At 45.3% G+C, this 15390-nt stretch overlaps 1 protein-coding gene across 12 annotated transcripts in view; it reads right to left on the reverse strand.

Annotated features, from left to right (window-relative positions):
• sox6 (SRY-box transcription factor 6) overlaps positions 1-15390 on the reverse strand; it is a 151802-nt gene that overhangs the window by 49176 nt on the left and 87236 nt on the right. For all 12 annotated transcript variants that reach the window (XM_072659796.1, XM_072659803.1, XM_072659802.1 and 9 more), the window contains 2 exons: positions 13406-13578; positions 11839-11907 (listed from right to left, as the gene is read on the reverse strand). In XM_072659796.1, the coding sequence (XP_072515897.1) occupies positions 11839-11907; positions 13406-13578 (242 nt within the window). The remainder of the gene's footprint in view (positions 1-11838; positions 11908-13405; positions 13579-15390) is intronic.

A 15390-nucleotide genomic window follows, 5' to 3' on the forward strand; every position in this document is an offset into this window, starting at 1 on the left:
TCCATCCCTGAGCTGTAATAGCTACCGCAACACACACAAACCAAGACATACTTGTTTGCCATCAATGTCAGGACGAGAAGTCTTTCCTACAGCATGTTCCTAAAATGGTAATTATGGAGGGGATGGATACATTTTATTTAGTCTTTTGAGAACATTAAATAAATAATCAGTAATATTTAGTCATTTATTCACTCTTTTTGACAAATGAAATAGTGACACAACAACGAGATAATCTGATTTATTATACTGACTGACCCCCATTTGTGCCACCCAGTGTGGCAGATATTATGTTGGGCTACTGCCTGCCATTTCAGTCCCTGATGGCAATCAGAGCGTGTGGATCGATAGGACCGAGTGGGACTTTGATCCCCCTCTGCTTTCTGTCAACGCAGGGCCGGAATTAAGCTCAGGCCTCCTCCTCCTCCCTGCTGCAAACTAAACGTATTGTTCTCTTCTCCTCAGGTCTACAGAAGAGGACCGATACATGAGGACACACCCCCCCACCCCCCAATTTGTGCCGCAGCTCTGGGTCATCCACAAAGAGTCTTTGTGTGGCCTGAGCCCCCTTCCTCAAGCCCACAGGCAGGCACATAGACTTATGGGCTGAGTATTATTGGAGTGCCAGGTAAAAGATTAACATCTCCTCTTGCTTAGCACACTCCTGGTCCTGAACCGGTCACATTTACACAGGAAGACAGGCAAACAGTTGTGGAGACTGAGTGGGGTGTTTACTGTTTATAGGTCTGTGTGTTTGTCACGTCACCGGACAAAAGGCTTGGAATGACATGGACTAATGTTCCCTGTGGTCAATGCATGTGTTCATATGTGAGTGCGTGCGCGTGTGTATGTGAGTTACCCAGGGGCAAGGTGCACAGAAACCAGACACCGCCCTGCTCTCAGCCAGTCTGGAGGAATAACCAATAGATGACTTCTTGTTCCTCTAATTCCTTGCACAGTAAAACAAGAGCTCTTGGAAAAGTGCCACTCCAATATGTCTATATTAAGTCTGGGGCTGTTAAAAAGCAGGACAGCCCCTCCCTCCCCCCCTAAGCTCCCCAACCCATCCCTACCCGGCTCACTCTCCCTCACTCTAGCTGTCGCTCTCGCTCAAATCGGCCTGCCCAAGTGCACTTGGCTGCAAGCGACCTTATATTACTCAAGCAAGTGAGATTTTAATACCACCAGCTCTTATGACCAAAGCAAATAGTGCCCTGATGCTGCTCCTGTTATGATTTTTTTAATCAAAAGACATTCAGCAAATTTTAATTTATGAATGATTAAATGAGCACGCGTATCGGAACGAATATTAAGAGATGAAGTGGTTGCTTCTTGCTGACGTGCAGAAATTAGTAAATTAGCAAAGTACAAAGGCGTGAGGAGGCGGGTTATTCCCAAAAGAGGAGCTATGAAATGTGATCAGTGTGTGTTCAACAGAAATGTGTACTTAAGGCAAATTCTTGTACCAGCCTCAAAGAAGCTGAAATGTAATTTAAGTTTGTAAATATTTCAGGCAATTAGGTTTGTATTGCATATAAAATATCAAAGACGAGCCTAAGGCTCCACGCTCTTTGGAGCTTCGCGCTGCTATAGTGCGCTAAAGTGTGCAAAACACCCCGCTTTCTGCTTCCTTCTATCAGCCTCCCTTCTTCTTCAAATTCTCCCTTTGCGATCTTCACTAACGGCCACCTCTTTAGCCATGGACAGCACGTTTCTCCAGAACTCCAGGAGATTCTTCAGGAGAAGAATGAGAAAAAAATGATGTGTGTTTGTGTGTGTGTGTGTGTGTGTATTTGTGTGGGTATTCTGGTAAAGTGTGGTCATAAAATTACAAAAAGGGGTTTGCAGCAAAGCGTGTGAAACCAGTGAGGATTCGCCCAAACAGCATGGGTAATGAGGGGAGAAGAGAACAGATATAAACAAATCCACAAGTGAGTCTGAGGCCAACATCATTATCCCAGAAGATAACATCCAAGATCCTTGAATAGGGGCATCAGGAAAAATATGCTTTAGAGCCCCTAGAATGATGGACCGAATGGCACACCAGCTGATGGTGGTGTAAAGACATGGGGCTGTACTGTTAAGAGCTTTTTTTTTTACAGATAGGAATCAAGAACTAAGCAAATATCAAATGTGTCTGCTGTCACTGTTGTCTTTTAGTGGCCATCACAATGAATTAAAGAAGAAAAATTGGGAATAATACTGCACTGATAATAAATAAACTGGGACCGTTGCATGTACACAAAGGTACTTAATCAAGGAACAGGCATCAAGGCATATTTGACATCAATTAACATTTGTTTAGTACTTGTTTTTAGATCTCTACGTGCAAACACACACACATTTGACCATCCAAACAATATCCAGGCCGTCTCAGGGCCTTCAGGACTCTAATGAAGAAATGCCTAAGAGTCTAATGCAAGAGCAAAGGGAAGAACTGGAGTCAGGCCACCACCCCCCCAACACCAATCTAATAATGCAGCCGCACAGAGAGGGGCTCGTAGAGCGGGGAGGACTGTTTCCTCTTCTTCCTGTGGTCCGGGCAGAGACTGAGCCAGTGTGTCTCTTCACTATTGCCTCCCAGCAGCTGGGGCCAGGGGAGAACAACAGAGGCCACTCTGTTGTCCGGCAGAAAGCTGAGATTGTTGTGCTGGGGACTTTATTGCAGGCACATGAGCAGAGTCGAGACTCGAAAACGCGCTCAAATGTCATGTGCACACCCAGTGACGGGCCAGAATAATTATTAAAAAAAAGAGAGAGAGAGAGAGAGAGAGAGTGGAGTGAGAGAAAGAGAAGGAAGAGAGAGAGAGAGAGTGAGAGAGAGAGAGAGAGAGAGAGAGGGAGGAAAAAAAAGACAACAACAATTCAGTGTCTATGAAAAACGGACTAAGGACAAAACGACCCATTCATTGTGTTCCATGGGGAATGCTTGGACTCTCCTCCGCCCCGTCCAAAAAACAAAGCGGCCCTTTTTTTGTGCCGCGAGGCACAGGGGCTGAATGCTTTGCTTTGCCACCCTAGCCCTAAGAAAACACGGGCCCCCTTTCTGAACTGCTGGCTGGCCGCACACAGTAGAGACTATTAATGCTTCACCCCCACTACCACCAATCCATGTGTGTGTGTGTGTGTGTCTGTGTGTGTGTGTGTGTGTGTGTGTGTGTGTGTGTGTGTGTGTGTGTGCCCACTGCGGAGGCTAAGGGCCGTGTTAAAAAGCCAACGCAAAGACAAAACAGTTTGCTCAACATTAACAGGGAAAACACTGGCCTAAGCAGGAGGAGAGAGGAAACTGAGTCCACATCAACACTGGAGGATGTGTTCTCTGCCAACCGATATTTTTCCCAGTTGCAAGGCTGCGTCGGCCACAATGAGAGCCAAGCATAGCGTCCCAACCCACAGTCTCGTTTAAGCAAGCCGGTCAAAGGAGAGCACGGGGTCCAGACAGGTGCCTTGTGATGAGATTCAGGGGGCGATGCGGCCCAGACAAATGCCTGCTTTATGCCACAGCAGACAGGCTTCAGTCACTCACAATGCCCTACAGATCTCTGTCAGTAGCACTAGTAACTTCCTTGGTGTGTTCACATGATGAGACTGAAAGGTGTAAAATTATATCATCCAATGATTAATAGTTATTAACTGTGTAATAACAGAAGTCATTCATGTATCATTGTAAGCACAATGTAGAAACCCCCTTTAGCCTAATAGGCAATGGAGAACAGGCCTTCTGTTATGATGTCTCATTAATTAGCATCGCAGCTAGCCGCTAATTAGTGCAGAAGCCGGTGTGATTTTGCAGCATAAATTAATGGCTCCTTGAGCTCCATCACAAATCCCCTCAGGTAACTAATTTGAGCCACACCCAGGTGCGACTTTCGCATGTTGCAACTGTTCATGTGACATCCTTGGTTCTGAGTGCCATGCACTTTTTTATTAACAAAGCTCAGCTGGGCGAGGCACTGGGATACAATGCTTTGCCGTTAATTGCCAGGACATAAACTGTCACGACTCAGCTGCTTTTGTCCATGTATGTCCAAAGTATGCACAAGTATGTCTTTGTCTCAACTCCATGTGACCCTAAAGCAGCCTGAAGAGGCACCTAGCGGCTGACATATCAACATATGTAGAGTTGCGAGATGCAAAACCTAAAAATACATGGGTATCCTGTGATCACCTAGAGCAAAACAGTCCATGCTAACCTAACCCTGACAGGCTACTGTTTATATTCCTAATGCTCGAATTTGTTTGAACAGATCGACAACATTAACCGTTCTGCCTCCGTCCACTTAGCTTAATTTCAAAACCATCACGGCCCTTTGCTGAGGTTGTAGCTATTAGGCCCATTTTTGTGCATCATTAAGTTTTAACACAGGGGTCTGCGAAAGCTTTATTGTTCAAATTGCACATGACTTTATTTAACGTCAGCATTTATTCTGCTTCCTGACAAGAAGTCACATTTCATAACTAATTAAATTGATCCCCCCCACCCCTCAATCGCCCTAGCTCCTCTAACCCAACTCTCCAACCAAGCACACTAAATGGAATTATTTGTATCCAAGTGTCAATATATTAAATCAAAGGGGGCTAATGAGTCGGGTCACCGCTTTCTTTTATCTCCACTCTCGCATGTTGGGATCTTCATCAGCTAAAGTCTCTCTCTAAATGGAGGATGAGCGAGGCTCAGGCTCCGCCGCACTGGGCTCAAGCCAAGTGCATTTGATGAGACTGTTATGGCCCTAATCTTGCTAGCAGAAAAGCTATAGTGTACTGCGTTCTGTAAAAAGCAGGGCAAAAGCGCCCGCACCCACACACACACAATCTCCCACACTCATTTCCTTCCTTATTACAGTCTATTTGCCTGGCAGACAATGCTAATTGGCAACACATTCTTTTTTAGAGCGGCTTGTTTTCGCTATTGTGGATGCATGAATGAGACTTTAGCATAAGAGATCACAAGGGTGCTGGGAGACAACAGAAAACATCTAACAAGAGGCAAATTAGGAGCGTTATCTTTGTTAAATTAGCCACCCCTATATTTATCTAAAAAGCCTGGCTAAATAATTCACCATTATATTGCGCCTGGTGAATTTGAGGGAGCTTAATGAAATATTGGATTTAATCGTTGTTCGCTGAATTAAAAAGGCAAACCAAATTGCTCAGGGCTAAAGACAAAGCTGTGGTAATTAGCTTCATCTGGAGGGGGCTGAATAATAGCACTGTGATATGACGGTAAAGTGAAGACACAGCTACGAGGAGCTTTAGCGCTGCTTTCTAGAGCTGTGAAATAAGGGGCAAGCGGCTTTCGCGAGCCACCTCACACAAAATTACCCACTCACCTGAACAGAGTCACATAAAGTGAGCCTTTTGCGAAGCTCAGTTTGAGCCCGTGGAGAAACAGGGGAAGAAAAGCAGCACTATCTCTTTCTCTCAGGGAAAAGATACACGTATGGAGGCCACAAAGGCTTGGGTGTTTAATTAGGCAGCTCTATTGGGCCAGAGCAGACAGGGCTTCTCTTTATTGAACTTCCCCTGTGAATTCTGTCACTGGGCTGTAACACTGGGAGAGGAAGGCAGTGCAGCATTACGCAATGACCTCAACAGACTCCTGTTATTCCTCCTTTTGGACTTGTGAACTATGGCATTTTGAAAATGTTTATTCTTTTTGTAGAAGGTGAAAACTGTCCTCTTGAACCAGGCAATATCACCTCTTGAAAACAAAATATGACACACATATGAATCTAACTGAATCTAACCATCTGAATAAAGTGAGTGAACGTTTAAGAGTTCTGTGAACGTCAATGTAATTTATAGCATCAGTCGTATCAGTTGTATGTGGGTGCCAAGCCAAAGGAGGTTGGGTTGAGGGCATTGTATTTCTCAGCTAGTTGAGTGTGAGTGTGTAGAGCTGGCTCTGATTAACCCTTTAGCTTGGCCCCTGCTCACACTGGCTTCCTGTCCCTCTCTGGCTGCTAAACACTGCTTGGAGGGCAGCCTCCCAGTGGGCCTGGGGAAATGGCACACATATGAGAGAGATCAACCTCACATACACACATACACTCACGCACACACACAGACACACTCTAACTCAGAGACATATGCCTGTCAGTTCTCAGGAACAAAGGCATGTCCCGGAGGCCCTCTCCTCCGACTGGCCCCTCAGTCTGTTGACAATACTTATATACAGAAAGAGGCAAACGCACACGCGCTCATAGACACACATGCACACGTATGTGATACTCACCCACACACACACATGAACACACTCACAGTGTCTCTCAGGTCTGTTTAGGTTCTCTTTATTGCAGTCTGTCTGCCACCGCTATGGAGGTGGTTAGTTCTGTATAATTAAAACGAATCTTTTATCGGGGGGGGGGGGGGTTGCTGTGTGCAGCTATTATCATTTAACCCTTGGAAGCCCCCTGCTGCTCCCCCACACCATTTAAAACCACATGAGAGGAAACCTTTTCTGCTTTGAAGTAAGCACTGACAACAATTTCTGCTTTAACTACGCTAGCAGTAGTCCTCACTCAGGCAGGAATGCAGACACCATCAAGAGAGAGGGAGAGACAGGGAGAGAGAGAGAGATTGCCTGAGTGATGAAAATATAATTGACCTGAACCAGTCAATGGACAAGTGTCCAGGTGGAAGATGTGGAAATAAGTGTGAGAGGGAGTGAGGGAAAAGAAGAAGTTGTGGTCTAGCCAGTGCTGGCGAAGGTGATTGAAGAAAGAGAGTGCAGAAGAGAAGAAGAGAGAAGAGGAAGAGCGGGTGGTGGTGATGGAGGGAGGGGGGTTGGGTAGGGTGTGTGGGGGGGTATGTTTAGTGGGGCTTAGGTTGAGGACACCGGAAACCAGCCACGTGGAGGTCTTGGTCAGAGGAGAGCCGGGAGGAAGCAGAGCCCCCACAGCTCAGATAAGTAGAAGCAGGCCTGCACAATGCCAGAGTGTGTAAAAGCACCATTTAAAACACAGGATGCGGCAGAGTGGGAACCACAATGGCCCCTGCGTCGGACAAACAAGGGCTCTGTCTGATAACAAACGGCTCAGTGAGAGAGTGACCCAGGTGGGGTGTATGTGTGTGTGTGTGTGTGAGGGGACCTAATAACCCTCCTGTTTGCTGTGATATGAGACACACACGTCAGGTGTCATCGCGGAATTCTTTTCTCAGTCAGTCCGAGGCTTCAGCTCATTCTTCGGTGTGTGAAGATAAAGTTCACGCTGACCTCTGGGAGTCGTTTTCTCCCACTGATGTGAGGATGTCTGTGCGTGTGCCAGTGGTGTGTGTGTGTGTGCGTGTGTATGTATAAGATGAGGCCTCCACCTGTGTGTGTTCTCCTGTATGTGTCACCTCAGCTCACGCCGTACCAGCACCAGTGAGCAAGAATGCCTGGCACTTTGCCAGCTGGAGATTCTCTTTAGGCAGTCAGGGTCTAAAGTCTAAATCTAAATCAGAGACTAACCCAGCTGAGCTGAGCAGCTGCGCTTCACATGCACATACACACACACACACACACGCATCAGGTCAAAGAGAGAAAGCAAAGGAGGAGATTCTGAATCCTACCGGGATCATCCACACGTGCACTTCCAGCAGACACATGTATATATCCACGGTGAACACAGAGCACATGTGGTCCTGAAGCTTATCCCGTCATTGCGACTGGAGTAGCATTTTTAACTGCTTTTTCCCTTTTCCACTTCTCATTCCCACTTTCATCCCTTTTCCGAAAGTGTAATCTCTGAGCAGACAGACTATAAATGATTATCAATGATGGCTTGACGTCCTGAAATTCCAAATTTTATCACAATTTGATATGATTATTTTTGTACAGTCGCCTCAGTATGAAGCGCATAAGAGGATGAATGAACTGATCATCACTTTCTGATTGAACTGAAAATCCCTTCTTTTCAATGAATAAATGCCTGAACATTTTGAGTTTACTGAACTTCTAATCTGTGATAACAATTTTATTACTAATAACAATAATAACAAAATTCTGTTTATTTTTAACTCAAAATGTTAACATTTCTAAGTGCTATTTTTTACTGCATTCCAAAGCTAGATGAAATGATAATAAGTTAGAAATAAATCACAGCGCATTAAAACGTATTGCAGTAATAAATGTCTTCTACAAAATAATTCTACTGTGACAAAGGATACTTTACATCTTGAAGGAAGTTTTTTTCACAAGCCCAAGCAGCAGGTCACGTAGAGTCGAGTGAAAAACTGAACTTTTAGGGTGATTAATTGCATATTGAAAAAGTCCTTGCTGAGAAACAAGTGTCTGGCCTGCAACTTTCAGCACTGTTTTATTAACTCATTTCATAGACTGCTGCTCATGTTGCTAACATATGCCATCCATCCGTTCAATCCACTATAATTACTACAGCCATATAACACAGTCCACTTCTGCTCCAAAACAAGCCTGCACTCGCCGCTATTAAGAGAAATAAAATAGAAGGAGTGGAACTGTCATGAAGACCACCTTTTCGTAAACACCACATTAGAACCCAGTCTTCTGGTTTCTGGTTTTGACGGATGCCGGAGCTGAATGGTTAAGAACAACAAAGCTTTGCCTTAGCGTCTATTTTTGCCCTTCGGTCGAAGGCAAGTGGCATTACGGGGTCTTATTTGTCCGGCTTTGCTCTTACATAAGTAACACATTTTCACTCCCAGATCAAGATTTGACATTTGTTTTTAATTGTCCCAAAGCCTCTCCTTCAATCCCCGGTAGTGTGGTTCAGTTTAGACTCGGATCGCGGGGAGGTAATCCGCTCGCTGGATGGAATTAGTTGCCGTATGAATTTTTTTAACAAGAGGCTTAGACTAAGCGAATAAAGAGAGGGATGCAAGGGACAGAGGGAAAAAAGGGAAAACCTTGGGTTTGAAGTTCTGATAAGCCCATAACACTGTAATCTAAACATCTGCTATCTTAAAACAAGTGACATTGTAATCCCGAAGGACAAAGACTCAATCTCTTGCTCTATCTGCCTCTCTGTTTATAAATTGTGAAAGGATGGAGTGGAGAGAAGGCAATTTAAAAGCGGCTCGCCTGGACAGCAGACAATTTCAGACCAGATTTTCTCTCTCTCTGTTCTCACTCTCTCTCCCTCTCTTTTTTTTTCTTCATGAATTCACAACACTGTGAGTGTCAGTGGGGTATTGGGTTACATCCCTGCTGGATTTATTTGGATCCCAGACAGTCTGGCTTGCAGAATCTGCTGATGTGATCAATTATATCATCGATAATGGCGAAAAAACGACGGAAAAAGGCTTTAAGGCCAGGTGACTCCAGAGCCAAAACAGTAGGGCTGTAGCTGACTGTTTGTAAAAAAAAACAGGAGAGTGAACACTGGGGTAAACTGATCCTACTCGCTGTTTTACCACTCACCTTTAACTGCTGCTCCACCAAGGCTGGGGAGCTTGTTTGGAGCACTAATTAACTCAATGCTGTTGTGTGTTAAGGGCAGTGGGCATTTTTTAAGAGCCGCCTCTAATGAAAACAGAGTGCCAGTGGACTGCATTAGCGGGCCTCCTCCTCCACTTCCCCGAATCATCATTCTCTTGTCTTCCTTCTTCCCTGTGTGTGTGTGTTTTTTTAACAGCCAGCTACTGCTAGTAAAGGAGCCATAATAACAGCAATTGGAAAAAGTGAATATAGGTTCCTAGCCCAGCTTTTCTTGCTAGTGTCTGGTCACTGTACTAGTGGTTCGAGTTTGACAGTCACAGTTTTAACTGTGGACAACCAGTGTGGTCAGGATGGGGAACTGGAGAGGGGCTGCACAGCTGCCTGGGATGGAGCTGGACAGATTCTCTAGCTATGGCCCAGCTCTGGAGGAAAAAAGAAGGCAGAGGAAATGGAAGAAGCCAAAGAAGGACCACTCCTGACAACAATACATGCTCTCTACTCTCATGACCGCTGACTCAGTACACATGCGAGTGCGTGAGGGCTCTTCTAGGAGTGGAGAGAATGATACTTCACACACACAGAGTGGTGAAGGGCAGCAGAAAGACAGTGGGGAGTGCAGGGCGCAGTCCTCCGTCCCTACTTTAGCAGTAGGGGCCAGTGACAGAGAGCCCTTTCTCTGGGGAAGTGCACTTGAAAGAGGTTTTACTGTTGTGCTTTAAATCCTGCTGTTGTGCTCCGGGCCATGTAAATCAAACAGGGGCTTGCTTTACCGACACATTCGAGTACAACCTGGGTGGAGAATTATGAGAGGCGGGAGGATCTAAAGTACTGTATGGACTGTTCCGGAATTCTCCAAAGCCTCTCAAGTTGGGGGAGGCAATTTCTTCTCCGTGCAAGGGAGAATGCCTCTGGCTTTCATTTGAAGGACCTCAAGCCTTGAGCTTTGAAGTACAAGTCTAACATAAAGAGCAATATAACCCAAACTATCTTAACCAGTCTTGACCTTCACCTAGAAGCCGTGTCACGGGGTGAAATAAAGAGTGAAACATGAGGGATGAGTGTGTAAGCAGAGGGGATGAATAGGTGCAAGGCCTGACTGACAAGTGCATTGGGTGTGGGAAGGAGAAAGGGAGGGAGAGAGAGGGGGTGGAGGGACGAAATGGAGGGGTAGGGGAAAGCAGTACCTGTCTCCAGTGGGCAAGAGAGAGAGAGAGACGGAGAAGGAAGGAAGCAGAGGAGGAGAGCTTCTCCTGGCACAGCTAACACCCAGCGCCCTTGGCTTTCATGTGTACAGTGTGTGAGAAGACCTTGACCGCTGCCACCGGCCAGCTTGCGCATGTCCAGCACTCAGGCTGGGTGGTCTTCTATAACCTTGCTCAACAGAACACCACATACCACACACAGCCCAACACATCATGCACACACACACATATACACACTGGCACCCTCATTCTTCTTCTTGTTCTTCCTCTTCTCCTCCTTCATCCCCTGCTGCTTCCCGTCTTTCATTGCAGATATGTCATGTTTATGTATGCTGCTCTTGTTACCGGTCTCTTCATTTCCTCCTCATGTGAATACTCAATACTCTAGTCCCCATCACCCCCCCCAACACACACACAGACACACCACTTTCCATAACTAGTCAATGGAGGGGGAAAAACTGAGATACAACCCACTTTAAGGCAAAAAACACCAGTTTATGTATTTTGTAACTAATCCAATTTAAAAATCCAGGGCAAACTCAGGATGAACCTATACTAAAGCACATTTTTAAATTGAAATCTGCAAAGGATCACTCAAACTGACTTAAGGTAAGCAGTAAATATTTGGGAAAGGCAGAGTTTGCATAATTTGTGTGTAAACATGAGGGTTGTTTTTTTTCTCACACAGACCACAGTCTTACAGTTAACGTTTGTGCTTAGTGAAATCCGTATTTTCCCCACCAATAAACAATGGGCCCTCAAGCCAGAAGCAGATTTAGAGGGGTTGTCAGCAGGTTTTGGCATGTCACACTGTTGGACCAAGTGGTATAGAACAGTGGCTTCGGTGGGCCCACATCCACTGGGCACGTTTCCAGAAAAGAAAAACAGCACAAACAAACAGCTACATATGTGTTGTCTCACCCCCTTTTCTCTCACTCTTTCTCTGTCATTTTCTTCATTAATTAGGGAGTGCTAATTATTCTCCTCCATTTAAAGCCCCTCCCCAGATGCCAGTAGTCAATTACCGAGTAACCTGAATGATGACAGCAGTTGGCGAAAGAGTGAGAGATAGAGAAGAGAGACTTGACATAAATCAATCAGAAGGCCTACCAGAGGCCTAAGTTAGCGAGACATCCAGCTCATCCCTTAGAAATATTTTTCTATAATTGACAATCCCAGAGCTGCATGACAACATGTACACATGAACTCATACTCAAGCCAAGCGGGCAGAGCACTGACCTGAATCTGCTGTTGAAGGAGATTGATTTTGTGCTGCTGCTGAAGTAGTTGCTGCTGCTGTCTGGCGATCTAGAGAGACAGAAGCATTTTTATTAATATAATTGCTCTTTTAAAGCTCTTTTAAACTTATTTACAATGTTTACTACAGCACACATGCAGGCAGAATGGTTGAGGGATTGAGAACAAGCATAACCATCAAGAGATTTTAAGGTTTCTCTACCAAACCTAGTACTTATTAAGAACCCCATAGATGTGCAGAGCCACATTCGCAGCCAACCAGTTTGGCTGTGATGGACTGGCAAGGAATTAGATGATTGGTGTGTTTATGCAACAGAGGAGTGGCTGGCTCAGCCCTGTTTGGTGGGAGGGGCCTGTCTGTGCACCCACGTCCCAAGCGATCATCCTCTCCCTCTCACCCTCCCTCTCTCCACCGCCCCCCCCCAACTCCCCATGAGCCTCTGCGCCTCAGTGAGCCTGACAGCCTAGTTTTAAGTGTCATTTAATTTTCATTTTCAAATATAATTACAAAGTGTTCACTGTAAGATATCACTCGTCTGCAAATGTGTCAGGATTAATTTGTGCCGGCTCCTTCACGAGTGTCAACAGTTAATTACTGTGTCGTGTCTGAATGGCTAAATGACATTCTAACTTCGGGCGGGTAGCCTCCTCCCTCAGCCCCCCCCCCCCTTTTCTCTCTCTATTCGTCTTCCATCCCTACACCCCCATTAGCCATTTTCTTTGCCATTAAGGAAAAAGGGGAGGGGGGTCCTCTTGCACAAAATATAACCCTAGTACACTAAAATCAAACAAGCATACAATGCAGCTCTCAATTTCTATAAACCTTTGGTACGATCTAAACTGTCACAGATTTATAGAGAATTTATAAAGTATCTTCAAATGAGGCCATCCATCCAAGATGCAGGCAGATGATTTGACATTAAGATAAGTCCATTAATCTACATAATGTATTGGATAGCATTCTGTGGGTTAATAATAATAATAACTATAAAAAAGGATGGAACCCTTCCCTGATGCTCCCTGTCATTAAAGCAGTTCATGAGCTGTGTTAATCTGCTGATTTCTCCAATATGCCTCATTTGCCTGATTTGTGCCTCTGAATTCATGCTTAGATTGATCTAATAGGGGCGCCTTACAGCTTCCACAGTTTATGAAACATATAGCGCACATTACATATTCTTCTCCACCACCAAGTTCTTTTTCTTAGTTGAGCTGAAGTGAGGTGAAGGCCAGCACAGGAGGTCATATATAGGTGGCATTATGACAGAATAATACTATATTAACTTGAGCTCCTCTTTTTGAAAGGCCAGTAATTACATTTTTGCTCTCAATACCTTGAAGTGACTCTCCTGGCAAATAACAGTGTGTTGCAGTAAATCTATGATGCATGGCAAAATATCTTGTGAAAGGATATGGAATTAAAGGGCAGAAAGGGCTGAAGAGTCACAGTGTTCAGAACACACAATGGAAAAGTGGACAGAGTGGGTTTTAGCAAAGTTTGATAAAAAGAAGAAGAAGAAGAAGAAGAAGAAGAAAAGAGGACACTCACTTGTTCTTGCTGCTGACGAGCCAGCTCCATTTGCTGCCGCTGTTTCTCCATCTGCGAGGCGGCCAGTTTCTTCTGCTCATCGTGGGCGGCCAGGAGCTGCTCCCTCAGGCTGATCAGCTGAGTGATCATGGTGGAAAGCTGCCTCTCCTTCTCAGCCAGACTTTCTGGAGTACCTGTGGTTGACAGCGAGAGAACATTTACAGTCAGTTTCACAAACTCACTCATTGCACATGTCCACACACAGGCTTAAAGCAATGCTGGATCCTCAATACAAATGTGAAACTTAAACAGACTGTCCACTCCTCAAATTAGTGGCCCCCACTTCATATACTCTTCTAGAAATGAAAAGTCTGAAAAGAGTCTGGGGGGGTGGAGGTCTCAAGTTCCTTCAGAATACCAAGCTCTTAGGAACAAGCGAGCAAACAAAGCATCGGAAAACAAGCCTAGTCAAATGATCCGTGTGGCTGCGGCTTCCTGGAGCTATAAAAAGCATCTTCAAGGCCGTGCACTCCAGCCACCACCTCAAGGAGCTCCTGGGAACAGCGTGTTAACGCCTGAAGAGGACCGGAGAGCCAGTGAATGCTGACCACTCCAAGCTCTCCGGCTTTATGGAGAATATAAGCAGAGGGTTCGAGAGTGAGGAGAGAATGAATGAAACTCTAGCCGCCTCAGAGCTGGGATGGGGGATTACAGAAGCTGAGCCTCGCGGCAAGAGTGGAAAGGCTTCATTAAGGTGCCAGCTTCTTGGCGACAGCGATGGAGGAATGGAATTGTTCCTGTTAGATGGGGGCTGATGGTGCAAGACGGGTAAAGGTGGCAGATTAGTGACAGACAATAAGGGGCAAGTGTGTGTGTGTGTGTGTGTGTGTGTGCTTGCGTATGTGCGTGCCTTATGTTTTTGTGGAAAGGTGCTGCAAGGGCAATATAATGACTGCTCTCAATTCTCATTAAGGGTGCAGCAGACACAAACACCTCTGTCGGGTTGAACCTTTACCTAACAGGGTCACTGTCACCTCTGCATTGTCTCATTATCTCTCTCTCTCTCTCTCTTCTTTTCTCTCTCTTACACATATATATATATATATATATATATATATATATATATATATATATATATATATATACACACACATGCACACACACGAACATCAAATAGACTCATTACTAAGCATACAATCAGAGTAAACAATAACAGTGTCAAGTATATGTGTGTGTGTGTGTGTACAAGTATAGAAGCGTTTTCCCCAGTGCCTCCCTTCGTCTGCATCTGAAAGCTGAGGCAAACTCGCTGTACCTCTAGCTAATCAATGCTAAGTGATCCATTCATTGACTTACACAGGGGCCATAATTGCCCGTGAGAGGCTGGACAGTAACTCACTTTCTACTGGAGAGCTCTCTTTATCTATCTATCTCTCTCTCTCTCTCTCTCCTCTTGCACTTTTTCTCTTACGGCTGACATGCTGCTGTTTGCGCACATTCAGAAGGAAAAGGAAGATAAAGAGGGAGAATGAGAGAAACCGTTTTGGGGGGTTATGGTACAGTACAGTATAGCTGGCTCGCAGCCAAGTCAGTGTTAAATTCTTTCCTGGGTGTCTTCCGGTATTTTGCTGGCCACATCTGTCTTGAGTTTCTCCCTGGGGCTCCCTGGGGCCCGCTCCAGTTCAACTATTTTAATTTGACTAAACACCTGATTTATTTTATCTCTCCGATGAGGGCAGCCGTTTGTCTTAATAGGGCCTGTCAACCTCCAGCCCCCATTCAGAGCCATTCGCTGGCAGGGACTTGAGCCGGCGCTGCAATGAAGGAGAGAGAGGCAGCAATTCTCCATTTATCCTCGCACGGAAAAAAAAGTCCCCTAAAAAGCACCCATTCACGGCGGCTGCATGCGGTTTCTACGGGCCTGAATCGACTTCTTATTCAGGCGAATACACTTGTCGTGAATGGCTTATCTGTAAAATTGATACATTGGGCCACCAATTTTATTA

Source organism: Salminus brasiliensis, chromosome 17, assembly GCF_030463535.1.
Source record: "Salminus brasiliensis chromosome 17, fSalBra1.hap2, whole genome shotgun sequence".
In the NCBI taxonomy this organism is placed as follows: domain Eukaryota; kingdom Metazoa; phylum Chordata; class Actinopteri; order Characiformes; family Bryconidae; genus Salminus; species Salminus brasiliensis.